Genomic DNA, 23588 nt, shown 5'->3' with positions numbered 1-23588 from the left:
TTTTTTAAGGCTATGTTCTATGAGCATACAGAGGTTGACTTTCTATATCTTCCTGGAAAATTGAAACTTTTAGCAACACATTAAAGATCTCCTTTATCACTAGCTACATTTCTTGTAGTAAAGTCTGTTCTGTCTTATATTAATAAAACTAAACCATTTTCATTTGTATATTTTCCTGGTGTTTCTCATTTTATCCTTTGGCTTTCAATCTCTCTGTGCCTTTATATTAGGAGATATTTTTGTAATTGGCATAGAATTTGTGTTTTACCTACCTTACTATTTATATTGTAACTGGAGGGTTTTGTTTATTAATTTCTATTCTGCTAAATTTGGATTAATTTCTACCATTTTATTATGTACTTTCTATTGTCCTTCTTTCCCTTTTTCTTATTCCATTTTTTCCCTTTGCTAACTTGCATCTAGGTCTACTGTTCTTATGGATACCATACCTATTTTAATAAGTACCCTTAAAAGGAATAAATGTATCAGTATTGTTACGCTCCTCACAACCAAAACAAAGACTTTAGAATAGTTTGATCTCAACTGTTCATCCATCAAATTATATTCTCTCATTCCCAGTAATTTCAATTGTTCTCTATTTTTTATTTGAACTCCACAAATCATACTTTATTTTTCGACACTTAATGTTTATTTAAATTTATCCACATATTTACTGATATCTTTACTCATTACATCTTTTTATATTACAGACCTGCTACATGAGGTATATTATTAAAAGTTCCTTTTGCCCTAACTAATTTAACTCAGTGGATAGAGCGTCGGCCTGCGGACTCAAGGATCCCAGGTTCGATTCTGGCCAAAGGCATGTACCGTAGTTGCAGGCACATCCCCAGTAGGGAATGTGCAGGAGGCAGCTGATTGATGTTTCTCTCTCATTGATGTTTCTAACTCTCTATCCCTCTCCCTTCCTCTCTGTAAAAAAATCAATAAAATATATATTTTTAAAAGTTCCTTTATAAAACAATATTTTTATTGATTTTTAGAGGGAGAGTAAGGGAGAGGGAGAGAGAAAGAGAAACATCCATGTGAGAGCAGAACATCTATTGATTTGCAAATATTGTACCAGCCTCTATTGTACTTTACCTTTTTCTTTTCTGATTTTATTTATTTGGGTCCTCTCTCTTTGTTTCTTAATGAATCTGGCTAAAGGTTCATCAATTTTATTTATCTTTTCAAAGAACCAGCTCTTGGTTTCATTGATCTCTGGTATTGTGTGTGTGTGTGTGTGTGTGTGTGTGTGTGTGTGTGTGTTTAGTCTCTGTTGTTTATTTCCTCTCTGATCTTTATTATTTCCTTCCTTGTACGTACTCTGGACTTTTCTTGTTCTCTTTCTCATTCTTTAGGTAAGTTGTAGGGTTAGATAGTTTATTAGAAACATTTCTTGGTTTTTGACATAGGCTGTATTGCTATAAACTTCGCTCTCAGGACTGCTTTCGCTGTCTCATAGATTTTGTGTAGTTGTGTGTTCATTTTCATGTGTTTCCAGGAAGTTTTTTTATTTCCCCCTTGATCTCATTGGAACCCATTTATTGTTTAATAACTTGCTCTTTAGCCTCCATGTGTTTGAGAATGTTTTTGAGTGTTTTTATTGTAGTTCATTTCTAGTTTCATGCCATTGTGATCCGAGAAGATGATTGATATGATTTCAATCTTCTCACACTTTTAGAGACTTAGTTTGTGCCCTAACATGTGGTCTATCTTTGAGAATGACTCATGTGCACTTGAGAAAAATGTATATTCTGTAGCTTTGGGGTAAATGTTCTGTAAATGTCAATTCTGTCTGCTATAATGTGTCATCTAGGATCATTGTTTACTTGATATTTTTGTCTAGACGATCTATCCAGTGATGTCAGTGGGGTGTTAAAGTCCTCTACTAAGATGGTATTGCTGTCTATCTCTTCCTTAAAGTTCTCCAGAGGTTTCTTTTTACATTTGGGTGCTCCTGTATTGGATGCATATATGTTTACCAGGGTTATATCCTCTTGTTGTATTAAACCCTTCAGTATTATGTAGTGACCTTCATTGTCTTTTGTTATGGCCTTCATTTTGAAATCTGTTTGTCATATATGGTTATTGCTACCCAAGCTTTTTCTCATTTCCATTTGCATGGAATTTTTTTTCCATCCCTTCATTTTCATCCTGTGTGAGTCTTTTATTCTGAGGTGGGTCTCTTGTAGACAGCATATACATGGGTCATGTTTTCTTATCCATTCAGCTACCTGATGTCTTTTGATGGGAGCATTTACTCCATTTATATTTAATGTTATTATTGACCAGAGGCCTCGGCCCTCATAGCCCCAGCTTCGTCTGGAAGGTCGTCCGGACAGTCCTTCTGCTGTTCGGCCGTCTGGACTAATTAGCATATTAAGCTTTTATTATTCTAGATAGGTACTTTTTTTGGTCATTACTTTCTTTATAACTATGTTCCTCTCTTCTCTATTTCTTCTTCTTATACCAGTCCCTTTAGCATTTCTTGCAGTGCTGATTTGGTGATGATAAACTCCTTTAGCCTTTTTTCTTTTTGTCTGAGAAGCTCTGTATTTCACCTTCAATTTTGAATGATAACCTTGCTGAATAAAGTAGTCTTGAATTCAGTCACTTGCTTTTCATTACTTTGTTTATGTCATGATACACCCTTCTGGCCTGAAATGTTTCTATTAAGAAATCTGCTGACAGTCTAATGGGAACTCCCTTGTAGGTAACTTTCTGTCTCTCTCTTGCTGTCTTTAAGATTCTTTCCTTGTCTTTATCTTCAATGTTTGCCAATTTAATTATGATGTGTTTGGATATAGTTTTTGGGGAGGGTTCATTTTGATTGAGACTCTGTGCTTTCTGAACTTGAGTGACTTTTTCCTTCACCAGGTTAGGGAAATTTTCTTTTCTTTTTTAAAAATATATTTTATTGATTTTTTTACAGAGAGGAAGGGAGAGGGATAGAGAGTTAGAAACATCAATGAGAGAGAAACATCAATTAGCTGCCTCCTGCACACCCCTACTGGGGATGTGCCCACAATCAAAGTACATGCCCTTGACTGGAATCAAACCTGAGACCTTTCAGTCTGCAGGCCAACGCTCTATCCACTGAGCCAAACTGGTCAGGGTGGGAAATTTTCTATCATTCTTTCTTCTAACAGGTTCTCTAGTTCTTGCTCAGATTCTTCTCCTTTTTGTACCTCTATGATGTAGATGTTGTTACATTTCATGTTGTCCCAAAGCTCCCTTAAACTATCCATCTGCTTTTTAACAAATTTTTTTCTAATTGCTGCTCTCATTGGGTATTTTCTTCTACCTTGTCTTCTAATTTACTGATTTGGTCCTCAGTTTCTTCTAATCTATTGTTAATTCCTTCCAGGGTATTCTTTATTTCAGCTCTGTCATTTTTCATTTCCAATTGATTCATATTCATGGTTTCTACATATTTTTTCATGCTTATAAAGTTCTCACTAAGTTCCTTATAGTTCTCATTAAGTTGCTTGTAGTTCTCAATGAGTTGTTTGAGCATCCTTATAACTATTACTTTGAACTCTATATCCAATAAATTGCTTGCCTCCATTTCATTTAGTTCCTTTTCTGCCAATTCCCCCTTTTCTTTCATTTGGGGATTGTTTCTTTGTCTCCTCATTTTAGTGGGTCTGGTCTTCCAGGGCACCAGGTCAGGTGCACTGGGTCTTGATGGCAGGTCTATGTATCCAGGGGTGTCAGGTGACAACTATGGGGCCAGGTACAAAGTGGAGGGTCCAGTTGTCCAGGGGCATCAGGTCACAGCGGCAGGGCCAGGTGCACCACATCAAGGTGGTGGAGCCAGCCATCCAGGGCACCAGGTCAGTGCAGCAGGCTCATATATCTGGGTGCTTCTCATTCTTTCTTTGTCTGAGGATGTATATATTTTGCCCAATTCCTTGAAAAAACATGATTTTTTGGAAGAAAAATTCTAGGATACCAGGCATTTATTGTGAGTCTATTGAAAATATAATTGCACTGTGTCCTGCCTTCCACTTTGCTATTGAGTAGTTAGCCATCGTCTAATGATATTTATTTATTTACTTACTTATTTATTTATTAATTTTTGTTGTCTTTTTTTTCTTCTATGTAGAAATCTGTCTTTGCTATGAAGCTAATTTTAAGATTTCTTTTGTCCCTTTCTTGTCCTGCAGTTTCATATTGCAGTGCCTATGTGAGGGTTTCTTTATATTGATTCTACCTGGAATTTGTTAGGCTTTACATTTGGTGTCTTTCAACAATTCAAAAATATTCTCCGCCAGGATCTCCTCAAAGATTGCTTCTTGCCCATTATCTGTGTATTCTGGAGCGTTTATTATACTTATGTGAGATTTTTTCACTGTCTTCTGTGTCTTCTAACAGTTTCCATACTTTTCCATTATTTGACTTACTGCATTGCAGTTTGGATAACTCCTCCATTTTTATAATAGAGCAGTTAGCTCACTCTTTCAGCTTTGTCTAACTCTTCTGTTTAACCCACTCAATAAGCTTTAAATCTCAATTATACTCTCCATTTTTTGGTCTTCTATTTGGCTGTTTTATAATTTTGCTTGCTCATATTTATATCCTCTTGTTCTTTGCTCTAGTTTTAAGGCTTGACTTTTATTTATCCATTTTTTAAGTCTTATAATACATTTATTAGAGGATACCCTCTAATAAAGACAAATTCTGATTCATCAACTTAAAAATGGTTTGTTTCTTCTTGCCATAGATGAAGTTCACATAAAGGCCTACCAAAAATTGTTACCTTCTTTATCCTGGACTTGTCCATTATCATAGCACAGTGCAATCATTTTTCCTTTGCTAAAACACATATTCAGAGCTTTGCCTATGCTTCTCTTCACAAATTAATGCCATCACAGGCCATCATTTTTATGTTATTCATCTAAATTAATTTTTTTCATTTCTATAATCTATCATTCAATAGAAAGGTTCTGGGCATATTTGAAGAACCTCTCAAAGTGCCTCCAAACCTGACTTTGAGACTATGTTGAATTTATGCTTGAACTTAGATCTGGGTTAGGGCAGGGGCTCTGACTACTGAGACTGGAAGAGCTTATCTAGGCTTGTGGAGGGTGATTCCTAAAGAAACCATTTCTGTCTAAGCTGATATATTGTGCTTAAAAGGATGAAGTCCTTTGTCTTAGTCAGTCCTGAATTGATGTCCGAGAAAATGCAGGGAAAGCACTTTCGCCTGCTATGTGGGTCAGGAATGATAAAGCAAGGTGCTTAAGCAAGAGTTCTTTTTTTCTGTCCTTTAAATATATTAAATATTGTTATTTTATATCCTGCATTTTAATTCTAATATCTGAAATTTTAACAGGTTTAATGTTGCTGTTTCTGCTGCCTTCTACTCATGGTGACTTCCTTCCTTGTATATTTTGTGACTTTTGATTGTAAAAATGTTCCTTGGAATATTATCTGTGGAACTCTTTTGAGGACTGAATTCTACTTTCATTCCTCCAGAAAGGATTTATATTTATTTCTGCTAGTCATCAAGGGACTCTTCCAACCCCTTTGTACTTTAACTTTCCCAGGGGTCCACCTAGTGCCCAGATTAAGGCAGGCAAGTTTCCATACTGTCCCCTTTTGTGCAGCATGTTTATTCCTTGTTCACCTTATTGTATTGCAGTTTTATATGCAGCTTCCTATTAGTTCCCTCGCCTTGTGTGGGTATGAGGCTTAATCACCTTTTCCTCACATAGCACAAAGCAATCAAACTAGTTCAAGATTTCCAGGGTTCCGTAGAAATGATCACATGAAATCCAGCCTTGAATCTTGCTTAGTTCTTGCTTTCACTACATTTTCAGCCTCTGGAGATTCCTTAATTTCATGCCACCTTAGTGCTGCGTTTTTAAATGATTTTGAAATGTTTGCTTAAGCATTTTAATTGTTTTAGCAGAAGGGTTATCCATCTTATTGTGTATACCAGACAGCTTGAAACAGAAGCTGGCAATTCTCCACTTACTCTGCAGTCAGGCCTCCTTGCTAGACCTCTCCACTGAAACCACTCTTGTCAAGATCACTGATGACTCTCATATGGCCGAGTCCTGTGGTAATGATCTGTCATCATCTTACTTATTCTGCTCAGGAGGATTCAGCACAACTGATCACTCTTTTCCAAGCAGGTTCTTTCTCTGGCTTTCAAGATACCTTACATTTCTTGTTTTCCTTCTAAACCTTTGCTTTCTTGGTCTCCACGGCTGAACTCATCTCCTCTTCTAGACCTAAAAATATTAAAATTCCTGAAACCTCGATCCTGAACTTTCTTCTCTATCTACATTCTATGCTATATGATCTCTGACTCAACATGTTAATCCATCCATGTGCTGGTAACTACCAAATTTATATTTTCAGCCCTACCTCTCAGGAACTCTAGAATTACATTCAACTGTCATCTTAAACCAAACATGTTTAAAACTTATTCCTCTCCCTCAAAAAATTTAGTCTTCCACAATTCTTTCCTGTATCTTTAAATGGCATCATCATTTTTCAATACAATAAGGTGAACAATACCCCATTGCCAGAGTCATTATGGATTTTACTCATTCCTTCCTCACACCTTTCCTCCAATCCTTCAGTGGGTCCTGCTGGTTCTGCATGCAAAATTATCGTGACTCTGACCACTCCTGATGTCCACCATGCAAGTCAAAGCCAACATCTCCTGTCACCTGGACACTGACTGTAGTCCCTAAAAATGCCCTCTGTTCTCCTATCCGCATCACCAATACCACTATCACTGTCATCATTACTACCACCTCCAATAAAACCTGCTCCCCTCCAGCTACAGATCCTTTAGAAAACATAAACCAAGGCATGTCCTTCCCCTACTCAGAGTTCTCATCCCTTCACTCATGCTGCCCCCTCTATCAGCAAAGCTCTTCTCCCACTTTCTTCTGTGGCTCACTCCTTCACATCATTTACATTTTCACTTACATATCCTCTTAGGAAAGAAGCCTTCACTGACTGCTCCATGGAAAATGGTCCTAGTCTGAGTCTCTATCTCATAGCACTCATCGTTATGTGAAACTATGCAATTTATTGTTTCCTCTTTACGTTCCCCACTAGAAAGTAAGCTTTGTAAGGGCAGAGCCTTTGTTTATCTTGTTTATCATTCTATCCTCAGAACCTAGGAGCACGATCATAATAAATGCTCAATAAATAAATAGTTTTGAATTAAAGAATAAATTTCATTTAATTCTCACAATATCCAGTGAGACAGAAATGATCTTTTCAATCTTATAGATGGGGAAACTGAAACTCAGAGATGCTAAATGATTCGGCCATCTTGTGTCAGAATCAAACACAAATGTGTACAATTTTAGAGGCCACAGTATTTTTTTACTTTCAAATCTTAAACTTTTCACTTTGAAATAATTTCAGATTTCCAAAAATGTTGCAAAAATAACACCGAGTTCTCTTTTACCTTCACCTTCACTCAGCTTTCCCAAATGATAACATTTCTATTATCCAAAGCAGGATGTTAATATTGCTGTAGAATTAGCAACTATTTATATTTCATCAGTTGTCCCACTAATGTGTCATGTGAGTCTCTTCCAGAACAGAGGTCTCAGCCTTGTCTCTCATGACTGACACTTCTGAATAGGGCTGACTCTTATCATCACGATATAGTGGTAGACAGTGCCCAGTGCTGGGCACATGCAAAGCTTTCCATAAAAAAAACAAAAAACTATTATTGTTGGGGAAATACATAAAACTTCCTTTTGAGGAGTAGAAGGAAAATGGCTCCTGATGTTCATCTGTTTTGCTTAGCTTGGCAGACCTTGACGTGTTTATAAAAAATAGTGAGGGCAGCTTGCTCAAGAAAGTCGAAAAAGGAGATTCCAACGGACTGGTCGAGATTATGCAACACCTTATGGCTCTTAAAGAACGGCAGAGCAGCACTGACGAGATGTTTGAGCCCTTAAAGCAAACCATTGAATTGTTGAAGACCTATGAACAAGAGTTGCCGGAAACGGTGTTTAAGCAGCTGGAGGTCAGTGCTAAGTTTATGTTTTCCTAATAAAAGAAATAGAGGGAAAGTTCCAAGATTTCAGAGTGGGGTGAGGTGGGTTTAAGGAAATGAAAATCAGGGCTTGCTGACAACCCAAGGTCCATGTTTTGGACTATATGTGTCATGTATGTGTAATGTCTAGCACATAGCTGAAACTCAATAAATTTGAAACAATCTGATGCTGGAGTGGTGTGGGAGAATTGATGTAGATAAGTGTTTTGGGTTGTTGTTTTTACCAGAATTAGGGATGAGCCAACTTTTTGATTCAGTGAAAAAAAAAAGCAGGTCTAAGAAACGTTAAGATGTTGTAAGTAGAAATGGAGACATAGAAAATAGCCCAGCACTCCTGAGAGTAGAGAAAAGGGCACGGATTTCCAGGTTGGAGGTTAGGTCAAGAGGAACAAGAAGAACGGCATTGAGTGGGAAGTAGGTGATAGTTAGAAGAGCAGGCAACCCGGGAGACACATCAAGGCGAGGGGTTGAGAATGGTCCAGTGGTACCGGGACGTTGGCCCTGGCACTGCAGCAGAGGACACTGGGTACTGCTCCGCTTGGGGACTGTGGGGAGGGGAGGACCAGGTGGGTCTGAGCACACTGACGTCTCCTTTGCAGGAGCTGCCTGAGAAATGGAACAACATAAAAAAGTTGGCCATCACCGTGCGGCAGCACGTGGCCCCCCTGCAGGCCAGCGAGGTGGCCCTCCTCCGGCAGAGGTGCACCGCCTTCGAGGCTGAGCAGCAGCAGTTCTGGGAGCGATTCCACAGAGAGGCGCCCTTCAGGTAGGCCCCAGGCTGCTGCCAAACACGGCGATCTTAGAGTCACTGAGGATCTCTGCATTGGGTTTGCCTGTTCTCTTAGGACAGGGACACTAGTCACCCGTCTTCCCTCCCATTGAGGTCCGTAAGTTAGAACATGGTGCTGATGTGGGCAGTCCTATCATGGCCTGAGTGAGATGGCCAAGGGCTGTTCAAAAAAAAAAAGGCTAGAACCTTCTGTTTCTCCAGGTCTAGAAAGGGATTTAATGTAGTAAAATTACTAGAGGTTTTTTAAAACATAAATCTGACATGTAACATTCAGTAAGTTTACAAGTACAGTGTGTTACTTTGATACATTTACTTATTGTGACATGATTGCCAATGTAGCAATGTTTATCACACTGCATAATTATAGTGCAATATTATTGTCTACTAGAGGCCTGGTGCATGAATTCGTGCACAGGCAGGGTCCCAAAGGGGGAGAAGGGGCCGGGACCTGATCGGCCCTCTGGGCAGGTGTTGGGACGCCCTTGCTGGCCCGAGATCCAGATCCATCCCACTGACTTTCGCACCAGTTGTCGGGAGCCACCTGGAGGCTGTTTTTATATTGTTTCTTCCTTGCGGAGCATCTAGGGAGAGGAAGCAGCTGTGGTGCCCGAGGCCAACTTCCAGGAGGCCGGCAGTGCTGTTGGGAACATGATGGTGGTGCTGGTCCATCTGTGCCTGGCTCATTCTCTGGAGATTGGACCTGCAGGACTACTGAGGGAGGGAGTGGCTGCCACTGGGCTGTGGGCCTCTGGGTTGGGTCTCAGCTGAGTGGCATTCCCACTGTAGGAGCACACTGACCACCAGAAGGTAGCTCCTGTGTTGAGCATCTGCCCCCTGGTGGTCAGTGCGCATCATAGTTGACTGGTCATTCCAGTCATTTGGTCGTTCGGTTGCTTAAGCATATATATATATATATAGCCTGGTGCACAGCATCGTGCACTGGGGAGCAGGGGGTGTTTGTCAGCCCGGCCTGCACCCTCTTGCAGTCCAGGACCCCTTAGGGGATGTCTGCCTGTCTCCCCTACAGGGAGCGGGCCTAAGCCAGGGAGTGGGCCTAAGCCAGCAGGTGGACATCCCCTGGGAGGTACTTAGTGCTGCTGCGGAGGTGGGAGAGGCTCCCTTCACTGCCGCTGCGCTCGCCAGCTGTGAGCCTGGCTTCTGGCTGAGCGGTGCTCCCCTATGGGAGCGCACTGACCATCAGGGGTCAGCTTCTGCATTGAGCGTCTGCCCCCTGGCGGTCAGTGCGCATCATAGTGACCGGTTGTTCCACCGTTTGGTCGCTTTGCATATTAGGGTTTTATTATATAGGATACTAGAGGCCCTATGCATGAAATGCATGCAAGAGTAGGCCTTTGCAGCCCCAGTTGCCTCAGCCCTCGCAGCCGTGGCACAGCCCCAGCTTCATTCGGAAGGTCATCCAGAAGGTCATCTGGAAAGACATCTGGATGGTTGTTCTGCTGTTCAGCTGTTTGGTCAATTTGCATATTACGCTTTTATTATTATAGATAGATTCTAGAGGCCCAGCATGACCTGTGGGGATGCGGCCGAAACTGGCAGTCCAACACCACCTGCCACTCCCGCTCATCCTGGCCCTGCTGCACCTTCCACGGGCTCACGCCCAATCAGTCTCAATTGGGAAAGGCTATGCCGCCACAGCAGCGCTCACCAGCCATGAGCCCTGCATCAGGCGCCCATTGGTCAGCTGAGCAGCGCTTCCACTGTGGGAGCACACTGACCACCAGGGGGCAGCTCCTGCATTGAGCGTCTGCCCCCTGGTGGTCAGTGTGCATCATAGCGACCAGTCAACTAATCGTTCAGTCGTTCAGTTGTCCCGTCACTTAGGTTTTTTTATATGTATAGATTCATTATATTGTGCATTCGTTTCTATGTCTTATTGACTACTTATTACAAGTTTGTACCCTTCAATGTACTCTTACTGCCACTCCCATCACCTGGTAACCATTTTATTCTCATACAATACTTGTCTTTCTATGACTTAGCTCAGTACTATGTGCTAAAGGTCCATCGTGTTGTTGCAGATGGGAGGATATCCCTCTTTCTCATTGCTGAATAATATTCTATTATGTATATGCTTCACATCTTTTTGTCCATGCCTCCACTGATGGGCCTTCGGGCTGTTCCCTTATCTTGGCTATTGTGATAATGCTTTGATAAACATGGGAGTGATTATATCTCATTGAAATCCAGGTTTTCATTTCCTTTGGTTATATACCCAGAAGTGGAATTGCTGGATTGTATGGTAGATCTATTTTTAATTTTTGAAAGAAACTCTATATTGTTTCCCATAGTGGTTGGAACTAAAGTTTCTAGGATTTTACTAAACTGTTAGTATTCTAAGTTCTCACAGACTCCTTTTGGTTTAAAAAAAAAAGGCTGATAGAATTTAAAATAATTTTGGAAGGCATTTTGGAGGAAGGATTTGAGGTAAAAGATTTACTTTGGGGTGTGCATTCTCTCTGACACCCCCTACTTGTGATTAGGGCTCTTTATATAAACAGAACAACTATAGGATGGGCAGTCCACTCACATGTGCGCGCACACACACATCTTCCCGTGGTGAAGATGTCTATCAGGGCTCTGTCTTGCCCACTGTCAGCACCTGGGGCTCCAACCAGGAGAACACACTGATCTGGACAGGCCTGTGTCTGCTGGTTCTGGATGGTCCCATGTCTGCTGGTACTGGAAGGTCCTGTGTTGTTGGTTCTGGATGGTCCCATGTCTGCGGGTTCTTATGGTCTTGTGCCTGCTGGTTCTTATGGTCCTGTATCTGCTGGTGCTTATGGTCCTGTGCCTGCTGGTTCTTATGGTCCTGTGTCAGCTGGTTGTATGGTCCTGTGCCTGCTGGTTCTGGATGGTCCTGTGTCTGCTGGTTCTGGATGGTCCTGTGCCTGCTGGTTCTTATGGTCTTGTGCCTGCTGGTTCTGGAAGGTTCTGTGTCTGCTGGTACTTATGGTCCTGTGTCTGCTGGTTCTGGATGATCCTGTGTCTGCAGTTCTGGAAGGTCCTGTGTCTGTGGTTCTTGATGGTCTGTGCCTGCTGGTTCTGGAAGGTCCTGTGTCTGCTGGTTCTTATGGTCCTGTGTCTGCTGGTTCTTATGGTCCTGTGCCTGCTGGTTCTGGATGGTCCTGTGTTGCTGGCGAAGCGGTCACTGTCCCCTCACCTCAGCTCCGGGCTTTCTTCCTGTCCCGCTGAGCTGCTTTCTGGCTCTCCCTCTAGTTTGGGAGGGACAAGCTTGGACGTTGCCAAACTGAAAATGCCCTACGTAAGGAGGAAGAAACGTTTTCATTTTTAAGGGTTACTTACCCACGGAAATACAATGCTGATAGACACAGGTTAACATAAAAATCAAACAAAACACCCTCAACTTTATTGGAAGGACGTTTAGCACAGTGATTATGTACATGGACTTTGGGTTCAGACTGCTCAGTTAGACGTCTAATCTCACGTCAGTAACTTACTGTGTATGTCAGGGAGCTATTCAACATCTCCCTGCTTCCATTTCCTCATCTGTTAAATGGGGTTAAGAATAACATTCACCTCAGAAGGTTGTTAATCTTTGCTCTGAGCCTGCCACCAGGGTGACCAGCCATCCCGGTTTTCCTCGGACTCTTCTGGTTTAACCCTGAAGGTCACACATCCAGGGAAGCCCCTCTATCTCAGGCAAATTGGATCATGGATCATCCAACCTGGCAGTGAGGACCTACTTAATCCTATTATTTATTCATCAAACATTTATTAAGCAGCTACTGCCTCCCCAACGTTATACTTGTGACTACAGAGAACAGGATGAGTATGTTAGGAAGCAGGGAAGGACACACGTGAAATATACAACCTGGTCTCTGAAGCAGTGTGCTGCCGTGAGCTGCCCATCAGAGTCACCTGGGGGCATTAGAACTCCCAATGCCCAGCCTTCCTACGGACCATCAGTACTTAGTGACGCCCCCCCAAGTGATTCCAATGTGCAGCCAAGTTTGTGACTGCTGCCCTAGGGGAGTAACTGGTTCAGTGGTTCTCAACCTTGGCTACACGTTAGAATCACCGGGAATCTTTTTAAAATCCTGATTTCTGGGCCTCATCCTCTGGAAATTCTGTTTCTTTGTTATGGGGTGGGGTCAAAACATTAGTAACAAAGAAACAGAATTTCCGGAGGATGAGGCCCAGAAATCAGGATTTTAAAAAGATTCCCAGGTGATTCTCATGTGCAGCCAAGGATGAGAACCACTGCTTTAAGCAGTCTTGCCAGGGCACGTGGCCCCAAACACATGAGTATCCTTGAGAGTAATTGCCTCAGGAGCTATGCCCTTGTTCCAAAGAAGCATCTATTGCTTGAAACATTAGTGGTGCTCCTTCCGGGACTTTGCAGTGGGTCTGAGGCATGTTGTGTTGACTCTCCTTTGGCATACGGTAGAAGCTTCCAACACTAATGGTGCAGAGCCAGAGCTGATGGGGAAACTGGTTACCACGCTGGGTCCTCCTGCTTCATGTTAGGAGCAGTCACACCTAACCATAAGTACCAGTGTGACTTATGGTACTTAAAAAGAACGACACAATTTTTTTTTTATTTTTTATTTTTTTGCATCGGCTGTCTCTAAAGAAAATTTCAAGAAAGAAATTCTAAAGGTGTTTGGTGAACTATCTTCCCAAACAGACTTCTGAGACTGCTTGAGAGGAAACAGCGCCTCGTTTGCTGGTGTGCTTTTGCATGTCTGTTGGAAATCTGGTGGCCCTCCCTCCTTCGTTGTTACATCAAGTGTGCATATCGATCAGCTGGCGTTGTTTCTTCATTTGCTAGCTGCATTGTTCTCTCTTTCTTAGCACTTGTATCTGCTGCCTCTAAGGACATCGCTACTCTTTGCTGGGTTTTCCAAATCCACATCTGTTAATTTGACATGCAGATGCATCTTTGCAAAAGAAGCCTTTGAAAAGAACTGCTCGCAGCAGTGTGGGAAACCAGACGCTGCCGCAATTCTGATGTATTTCTCTTCTTGTCAAGAAAACCGTCAGGACTAGAGCAGAATTGTAGATTTGTTGCTGAAGGCAATCTTAGTGGGTGTCAGCTCATGTGTTTTTTTTTTCTTTTTTAATCCTCACCCGAGGATATTTTCCCATTGATTTTCAGAGAGAGTGGAGGAGAGAGGGAAAGACAGAGAGAAATATCAATGTGAAAAAAACACACACATCGATTGGTTGCCTCCTGCAGGCCCCGGACCAGGGCCCAGGCCAGGGAGGAGCCTGCAACTGAAGTATGTGCCCTTGACCAGAATTGAATCCGGGACTCTTTGGTCCACAGGCCGACGCTCTGTATCTACTGAGCCAAACCAGTTAGGGCTCAGCTCATGTTTTGTTCGGTTTCTTAGTTTGATGTTTGTGAATGTGTGTGTTTAAAATTTTTTAAGTACTGTGTGTGGCAAATGGGTATAATTCTGGCTCCTTTTAGGTCCTTTACACATTTCTAAAATGCAGACCCTGGTCCATTCCTCTGTGAATGCAAGTTTCTGCTCCTGAGTCGATTGAGGGTTAAACTCACACTGAGCTTGTCTTTGAAGAGAAAAAGGAAAGTGAGTGTCTCATTAAGCGCTTGCAGTCTGACAGGTGCTGGGTGAAGTCAGGTTGCTTGGGTTGAGGTTCTTCATGTTCAAGTCAAGTTTTACTACCTCCTTCCGTGCTGAACTCGAAGCTGTCTCAGCATATTCTTAGCTGAGCTCTCTCACAACACAGCAATTGGCTAAATCATCATGCTCAGATTCAGGAACTTTCCACAGATTTTAAAATTGGAGACTAACTCTTCCCTTTTTGAGTGAAAGAAATGCTTCATTCATGCTTCTAGCTGCATTCACTTCTTTAGTCTTCCTGACCTTGAGCAAGGTATTCCTGACCTTAAGAAATTATGCCATGGCATACAATCTTTCTACCCACATCAACACCAAGTAACCCAGGGGTTTCTAAGTCAAAGCATTTGATCCCGATGAGCTCCAGCTCAATAGAGGCCATTCGTGTTTCCACTGGAAGAGTGATTAGAGAGAGATTGGGGAGGGAGAATCAGCAGGATTGACTGAGTATGGGAGATAAATAGAGAGGAGAGTCTAGCATAATTCTCCACCTGGCTGGCAACCAGATTCTGTGAACAGTTGGGAGAGCATTCTTGGAGACACTCTCACTGGGTGTTGCTCTACATGAGAACCAGAGAAAGCAAGGCTTTCCAAATAGCCCAGTGCAGCAGACACGAGGAAAAAAGGGCCCCATCTTGCTTGCACAGTGTCTGTTGTCTCTTTGATAGCTAGAGAAAAGAGCTCTATTAGTCATTAAATCTCCCAGAGATGTATTGAAATCCTAAGACCTGTCATTAGTTCAGCTTGATCCTGTTCTTCCAGTTAATCTGACTCATTCACATGATTCAGGCTTCCATAGAGCAGAAGAGGTTCTGGTCTTAACAGTGGAGTTAGCAAAACATGATGTAAGTGGTAGGGTTTTAAGAAAATGCACATTCCCTGACCTCTGAGACTTCCAGCCTCAGGGACAATTTCAAAAATGAGTAATTGGACATGTTCATTGGGTGCCAACTTGAACCCCCACTGAGGAGGCAATTCACACTTCCTGTAGAAGACAGTGCTTGAGCCATACGTAAATGAAAATTAGCCATTTAGAGAAAAGAGGTGGAGGGAGGGAGGATATTCTGGGCAAAGGCAGCAGCATATACAAAGGCACAGAAGAGTGAAGATGCAGGGAATAGCTGGAGAACTGCCTGTGTGTATGGCTGGAATGCAGGAAGTGGGAGATGAGTGTGGAGGGGTCCATGTGCCCAGGTTTTGTCCATGATCAGCCACTTAGGAGTCTAAATACCATGCTCTGATGGCTGTTGAGAACAGATTAGGGTGAAACAGGCCAGGTGCTCCATGGAAGAGCAGATGAGAGAGAGATTGGGGAGGGAGAAGCAGCAGGATTGACTGAGTATGGGAGATAAATAGGGAGGAGAGTCTAGCATAATTCTCCACCTTTCATTTTGTACAAGTAAGTGGAAGGTATTGTTTTACTGCTCACTGAGACTGGGGGCCACAGAATGAGAAGAACTGAAAGATCACAAATTCAGATCGGATATGTGGAGTTTTACGATAACCTCTGGAGTATCAAGCAGAGGTGGGTTATCATTCACTGTATATGCAGGTGTGGTACTGAGATGAACATTTACCAACTGCTAGCTTCCCAAGAATTAAGTCACTTATTCCACTCCCTCTCTCCCTGTGCCCATGTCCCGGTCACACCCGAATCAATCACTTTTCTGCGATCACACGCATGAGCACCGTAGTTCCATTTATCTTAATTATAATTTTATTCATCCAGACTTTCTAGACATTTCTCTTTTAGATTAAAATACTTTTGCATTATTATTTTAATTTCAAAGACTTACTGCACCCTTTTTCCTCCTATTACTTTCTTGTTCTTATACTGTACAGCTCCCTCAGGGTTTGTAGAACTGCTTCAAGTTTATTAGGCACATTAATCAGGTCTACGAGTATCCTGACAATTTGCACTAGAGTTTTGAAATGGGAAGAGGGTTACCTGCCCTCATGTCTAGAGGTTCCTTTCACTCCTTAGGCCAAATTGATTTTTATGTGTGCTCATCTACAGGCAATGATTGTCCACAAATTTAAACTGTAAACAAAAATTATGCCATGGGGCTGAGGAAGTTTGGAATAGGTTTGACAAATGATCACCTCTTATGAATATTTAAGGAACCAATATTGATTAAGAATTTCATATGTGCTGAGGAAAGAGTGGCTAGCAAGATTGTTTATTATCTTCTGTGTATACCCCCAAACACTTGAATCCTATCTTACTAATAAATTATTCCTGAATTATAGTCCATTAATAAATTAAATAAAATGTGGGCTTTTAGAGTTTTGTCTGATAGATTTTTGTATTAACACCAAGAGGCTAAGTTTACTTTTTTAAAAAAATTTTTAAATATATTTTTTGAATTTTTACAGAGAGGAAGGGAGAGGGATAGAGAGTTAGAAACATCGATGAGAGAGAAACATCGATCAGCTGGCTCCTGTACTCTCCCTACTGGGTATGTGCCCACAACCAAGGTAATGCCCTTGACTGGAATCGAACCTGGGACCCTTCAGTCCCCAGGCCGACGCTCTATCCACTGAGACAAACCGGTTAGGGCTAAGTTTACTTTTTAGGACTATTCTAGTTAAGATAAAAAGCAGAACGTACACTCTCCAACAGTTAGTCTCTTCAAATGAAGAATAAGCAGAAGAGCATGTATGCCCTGGGATCTTTCCTGCTGGACCCCGTGCCATGAGGATTTACCTTTCTTTTCTTCTAGGTTTTTTTCTACTGCTCTTATACGGCAGTGAGCGCCTTGCCTATATAAACATAGGGCCCCTAAACTTTGGGGACTCCAACCTTGTGTTTCGTTCTGAAACACTTGGGAGCCAGAGAATAGTGAAGATGTACAATGATGTTGAATCTCATTCTTGTAAGATGTAAATCCACAATCAAAGCACATGGGTCACAAAGTATTTGAACAAGTGGGAATCAAAGATAGGAGGGATCAAAGTTATCCTGACACTAATTTAATGGTAGGCATAACTGTTACTGTGTTCCATGATCATTACGCTTAAGTGGTGAGCAGTTCAGGTAAATAGCTTTAATTAGGATTATTTTCCATCTTCTCCAGTCAAATATTTCCAAAGACATCTGAAAGAAGAGGCAGTTCAAGAAAAAGAGTTCATATGTCATTCTCTTCCTTTTTGCCTCTCCTCTATACCCCACCAACTAACATGCCCATTCCTAGTCACTCATTTCCTCTCAACTTCACCTTCATGATGTACCCGATGATGCCCTATTCTGATTGTAGAGGAACATAGTATTCACCCTGAAGTCATGGTATCCCCAATATCTAGCCCTCCAGCCACACAGAACCAAGAAAGCCTGAGGTCAGAAAGGGTTAAAGCGAGGTTAAGGGAGGAAAATGAGAGGCTCCTTGAACACATGGGTTCTGGGCTCTCCTGTCCAAGGCAATGTCATCTTCCCCTGTGGGTTCCTTTGCATGGAAAGTTCTGATGCTGGGGTAGGTGCTCTTCTGGTGCTATACTGGGGGGCAGCATAAAGTAGGTTAACACTGGTGAGGATCAGCAGCAGTGGGTGTGTGCCATAAGCACCGGAGAGAAGAGGATGAGGAAATGTGAACCGAAACTGTAGAGCTAAGTATCTTCTTACAGGAGTCAAGTTCTGATCCAGGGGCTGCCCCTGGATGTGAAGGGAGCAGGCCAGAGAAGGGTGAAGGGGCAGATCAAGGACAGCTTGGCAGAGGGACTTGAGACACACAGTGACTGTATGGGCCTTGGTTCAAGTGGTTCTCAAATTCGGAGGTGCTGTTGCCTGAAGATGAGGCAGGTTGTCAGACAATGACGGCAACCTGGCACATTGGAACCACATAAGGAGTTTGAAAAATACCCCTCCCTGGGTCCCACACCCGAAGATTCAGGTTTAATTGGACTGGGGAGCAGCCTGAGCCTGGCAATCATCTAAAGTTTCCAGGAGATCTATTCTGAAAATCCTACTAGACTGAGAGCCACTGCCCCAGAGGGAGCAATGCCAGGTGGGGTCCGGGCTGGACTTCTGAGGGCCAGCGCTGTCACTGAAGGACTGCCTAGGCTTGTAGCTCCCAGAAGGAATCTGGCTTTACAGCACCTACAGTACAAGACAATGCTCTTGTCAAGTGATGTGGAAGCCAACCGTGGGGAGGCTAACAGGGGCTGGACAAAGGGGTGTTCCCCCTCTACCCCTGGATGGGGAAGTTGGTAAAGCAGAGGATGAGAGAAGTATTTTTACCTTCTCCCACGTGAAGAAAAGATCCATGCGCGATATTCCTCTTGAATTGCCTTTCCCGCAACTGGTTATGCCTAGCCTATTCCAACCTCCCTGAATGTCTTTTCTTCCCAGGCTTTGGTGGAAGTCACTGCTCTTTGCTAAAATCCGAAGCGTTTAAAGATGTAAGCTGGTGTTAGTTTGGGGATTCTAGGAAATGGGGGCTGTCTGCCACACTTACAAAGTGAACACATGTTTTGTAGGTTTGATAGCACCGACCCTCATCAAAGCCTGGATGCCAGGCACATGGAGCTCCAGGAGATGGAATCCGCCATGGCCTCCATTTCCAATTCTGCCAGCTTATTTGAGGTCAACGTTCCTGACTACAGGCAGCTGAGGCAGTGCCGGAGGGAGATATGCCAGCTGAAGGAGCTCTGGGACACCGTTGGCATGGTGACCTCCAACATCCATGCCTGGGAGGCCACCCCATGGAAGAGCATCAACGTGGAGGCTATGGACTTGGAGTGCAAAAGGTTTGCCAGGTACCTGCGGAACCTCGACAAGGAGGTCAGGGCCTGGGATGCATTCACAGGCCTGGAAAGCATGGTGTTGAACACGCTGACCTCCCTGAGGGCAGTGGCTGAGCTGCAGAACCCGGCCATCCGGGAGCGGCACTGGAGGCAGCTGATGCAGGCCACAGGCGTGAGCTTCACCATGGGCGAGGGCACCACCCTGGCACAGCTGCTGCAGCTCCAGTTGCACCGCTTTGAGGACGAGGTCCAGGGCATCGTGGACAGAGCTGTGAAGGAGATGGGTATGGAGAAGACCTTAAAGGAGCTGCAGGCCACGTGGGCCGGCATGGAGTTCCAGTACGAGCCCCACCTGCGGACCAGCGTCCCTCTGCTGCGTTCAGATGAGGACCTCATCGAGGTTTTGGAGGATAACCAAGTCCAACTTCAGAACCTGATGATGTCCAAGTACATAGCCTTTTTCCTGGAGGAAGTGTCGGGCTGGCAGAAGAAGCTGTCCACGGCGGATGCTGTCATCTCCACGTGGTTTGATGTGCAGCGGACATGGTCCCACCTGGAAAGTATATTCATTGGCTCTGAAGACATCCGGGTTCAGCTGCCCCAGGTACCTGCTCAGGGAATCCTGCTTGTTTCCTTACCTGAGTCAGGGGAAGAGCGCCCAGTCCCTGCATCCCCTAGACCTTCCCTTCTCTGGCACCCACCATGGCTTCACTCAAAGGCATCTCCAACAAACATGACCTGACACGCCGCCAAAAGTCAGGCAGAAAAAAAGGGAGAAGATGAAACACACGGTATCAGCTTGTTCATAGACGGGTGGGGAAAGAGAGGAGAACTTGGTTTTTAAAAAGTAAATACAAGAAAGGGGAGAAATGTTAGTACTGCCGTCTGGGATGAGCTGCTCATGGGTCGCTCCGCAGGCCATTACGATGCAGGTCTAGACTAGCAGGGGACTTGCTTTGCTGGCAAACTCCAGCTACTTCTCAGCAGTGAGCCATTCTGCAAACCCCATGTCTGCGCCAGATGCTAAATACCTGTCTTCAGCTAAATAGTGAGCGATGAATTTCTCTAAAACATGTGTTCTCATTTCTCCCTTTCCCGAGGTTGATTGCCTCTTATCCTAATTATTGTGCCATTATCCCGCCCTCCTCTCAGTGGGCTCTAATTCATTTACAACGTTTTTTATTTTTGTGGCCTTTTTCTCTATCTCTTCAGCACAGAAAGTTCTTTGCTTACAAATCAGTTTGATTCCAAAATGTAACATGTAGTTCAGGTCTTGCTTGAAAGTTAAAGCACATTTCATTAAAACGTTATATGTTTCCAACTCATCCCACAAAAGCATGTGTACTGTAATAATGCAGATTAAAGGTTGTACATTTGGAATGAAAGGCAACAGAGAAGTAACAATTCTGTTAGAGCCATTGTAATTCAGCCAAACTGAGCAAGCCAGACTTTTTCCCTCCAATGCCCGTGATGGAGGAGGAGCAGGTCTCATTAGAAGGTAAGGACACAGGTGGAGACTTCTGTAGACTTTATAGGGAGCATTCGAGAACTTGCAATTACACATAATAAGGAATTAGCATCATTAACTTCTCAACACAGGTTGGTGTTAAAATATGTAAATATACATTCATTTTCTTTGTATTAGCAATGCAACAACAGAGGCAATTTCAAAACAACAAAATCAGTCATAATCTTACACTCTGACTAGTAGCTAATTACATTCAATTATGAATATTTCCCAACTTTTGTTCATGTATGTACATAGTTTTACATAATTGTTCTTGGCATAACTATACTTTTTATCCAACTCTTTTTATTCAAACATTTATGCTGGATATTTCCAATACGTCAGTACCCTTGATACTTTGTCATCTTTAATTGGAGTAAAATATCTCATTGAGGAATCATGATTTACTCAACCCTGCCCTCTGGTTGGTAAACCTTCTTAGGAGAGAGGTGTGGAATCAGAGGTCTGGAGCGGACAGGCCACCAGGTGGGCTCCAGTCCTCACGCTCCCATTTGCAGGGCCTGGGCAAGTTACTTAGCCTCTCTCTTCTCTAGTTTCCTCACATGCCAATTGGGACTAATATTGATGCCTACTGCAGGAAGTTAATTAAAATAGTACACATCGTATACACCATTATGGTTGTTTGTATGCAATAATAATACCACAGCTGTAAGCAGGTGCCAGGTATTGGGATAAAGTGCTGAACATATCATATATTATTGTCTCAGTCATTTCAGCAACCCTGTGAGGGTGTGGGTGTTTGGGGGAAACAATGGTATCTAGATAACTTTGACATTACATTTGCTGAGGACAAACTTACCTTGGTTACAGTACAAAACTTCTGCATGGGCCCAGAAAAAAACCATTGGGTTCACTATCTACCTGACTTAGGAATTATGTGTTTAATGCCAACAGCTCTCAAAGGGTGGTTCGGTGGCCCTGAGGGTCGCTGAGACCTTTTCAGGATATCCTCAAGGTCAAACCTACCTTAATAACAAGCTAAAGTGTATTTATTGTTTTGTTTTGTTTTACGCTCATTCCTCCATGAGCTGTCACAACACACCAAATGCAGAAGCAGATGGGAGAGTCTGGCCATCTTCTGAGTTAGACCTGACACAAAAGAGATTTGAAGAAGAAGTAAAACAATGCTACTTCTTTCTCTGAGTTATTTTGTTTGGAAAATATGATTTTATTTTTTAATATGTTTTTATTGATTTCAGAGAGGAAGGGAGAGGGAGAGAGAGATAGAAACATCAATGAGAGAGAGATATTGATTGGCTGCCTCCTGCATGCCCCCTACCCCCTGAGGATTGAACCCACAACCTAGGCATGTGCCCTGACTGGGAATCGAACTGGGGACTTCTTGGTTCATGCATTGATGCTCAACCACTGAACTGCACTGGCTTGGCTGGCAAATATTATTTTAGACAAATACATGTTATTATGTTGACTAATAAGATTAATATTGTTACTTTTTAAATGAATTAACACATATTTTTTAAATGTTTCAACTTCAAAATTTTTATACCTTCTAATGTAGAGGATATATTGATAGATATAATTATGTACTTACAAAGAGGTTCAACTCTTTGTACTCCAACAATTGTTTTACAGTGTAAGGGAATATTAAGATCAAAATGTTTGTGAGCTCCAGGCTTAAGCTAAAGGCATTGCCTTCTTGGAGTCTTAGGACAGCCTAGAAACAGGTTTTCGTTCTGACTCGCTACGTAAGGGGGCTTCTTAGCGTGGAGGGGAGTGGGAGTTCATTGTCTCCCTGTTTTTACTTGCAGGATTCTGAAAGATTTGAGGGCATCGACATGGACTTTAAAGAGCTCGCTTATGATGCTCAGAAAACTCCAAATGTGGTGGAAGCCACCAACAAGCCAGGGCTTTATGAGAGGCTGGAGGACATTCAGAGCAGGTGAGGGCTGCTTGCTGCCCCTTGGTGAGGACGGAGGAGGCCGGTCCTTCCTTCTGTCCCGGAGGTCCTCGCTTCATTTAACCGCCCAAGGGAGCAAGCATGTGTCTGTGTGTGTGCCTTGGTTTGCTTGCACAGTGGGTAATACGGGGTGTAATGAGAGGTGTTTATCCTGATGGAAATGGATCAGTGTGGCGATGGCAACTGCCCCTGCTGATCTCCGCATGTGTTCTATGTGTTGCATGTTTCTGCGTGGAGGCAATGCCTATGACCTATGTGTTTGTGCTCGTAGATTGTACCTGTGTGAGAAGGCCCTGGCGGAGTACCTGGACACCAAAAGGCTGGCCTTCCCCAGGTTTTACTTCCTCTCCTCTTCTGATCTGTTAGATATCCTTTCCAACGGCACAGCCCCGCAGCAGGTAAGCCAAGGGAATGCTTGTAGGACCCCCAAAAGGACTGAGGAGCCCCAACAGGGGGGTTTCAGGTTCCGCATATGCCTCCTCCCTTCCTAACTTCAGAGCTTCTTCATTCCCAACCATCACTGCTTCTCAGGACGCCCTCCGACTCACCAATGGCTCTTTCTCCCTGCGGTAGAGTTGGAGAAGCTCTGAAGATGGCAAAATGATGCCTCTGGAGAGAGATCCAGTCAATAGCAGTCAAAAGTCATAGCTAAGCCCGGAGGTGCGGCTCAGTAGTTGAGTGTAGACCCATGAACCAGGAGGTCATGGTTCAATTCCCAGCCAGGGCACATGCCTGGGTTGTGGGCTTGATTCCCAGCAGGAGGCATGCTGGAGGCAGCCGATGGATGATTCTCTCTCATCATTGATGTTTCTCTTTCTCTCTCTCCCTCTCTCTTCCTCTCTCTGAAATCAATAAAAACATTTTAAAAAGCTGAAGCTAAAACTCTCCGTGGGGAGAGGAAATGGAAGCTGTGTTAACTTGACATCAGGTGGTTT

The 23588-nt window shown here is 43.2% G+C and overlaps 1 protein-coding gene across 6 annotated transcripts in view; it reads left to right on the top strand.

Moving 5' to 3' along the window:
- Positions 1-23588, top strand: part of DNAH9 (dynein axonemal heavy chain 9) — a 342415-nt gene that overhangs the window by 69234 nt on the left and 249593 nt on the right. For 4 of the 6 annotated variants that reach the window (XR_011468497.1, XM_070395266.1, XM_070395267.1 and 1 more), the window contains 5 exons: positions 7795-8017; positions 8647-8813; positions 18941-19811; positions 22505-22635; positions 22925-23051. Coding sequence is in view for 4 of the 6 variants with exons in the window: in XM_070395266.1 (XP_070251367.1) it covers positions 7795-8017; positions 8647-8813; positions 18941-19811; positions 22505-22635; positions 22925-23051 (1519 nt within the window). In the remaining 2 variants the exon portion in view is untranslated. Of the gene's footprint in view, positions 1-7794; positions 8018-8646; positions 8814-18940; positions 19812-20640; positions 20706-22504; positions 22636-22924; positions 23052-23588 lie in introns of those variants that run through there. The other 2 variants (XM_070395269.1, XM_070395270.1) reach the window with 2 other exon arrangements.

This window comes from Myotis yumanensis, unplaced genomic scaffold, assembly GCF_028538775.1.
Source record: "Myotis yumanensis isolate MYYU_CA2020_CCGP unplaced genomic scaffold, mMyoYum1.0.hap1 SCAF_16, whole genome shotgun sequence".
NCBI classification, from domain to species: domain Eukaryota; kingdom Metazoa; phylum Chordata; class Mammalia; order Chiroptera; family Vespertilionidae; genus Myotis; species Myotis yumanensis.
This window is presented reverse-complemented; position numbering and strand designations above follow the sequence as displayed.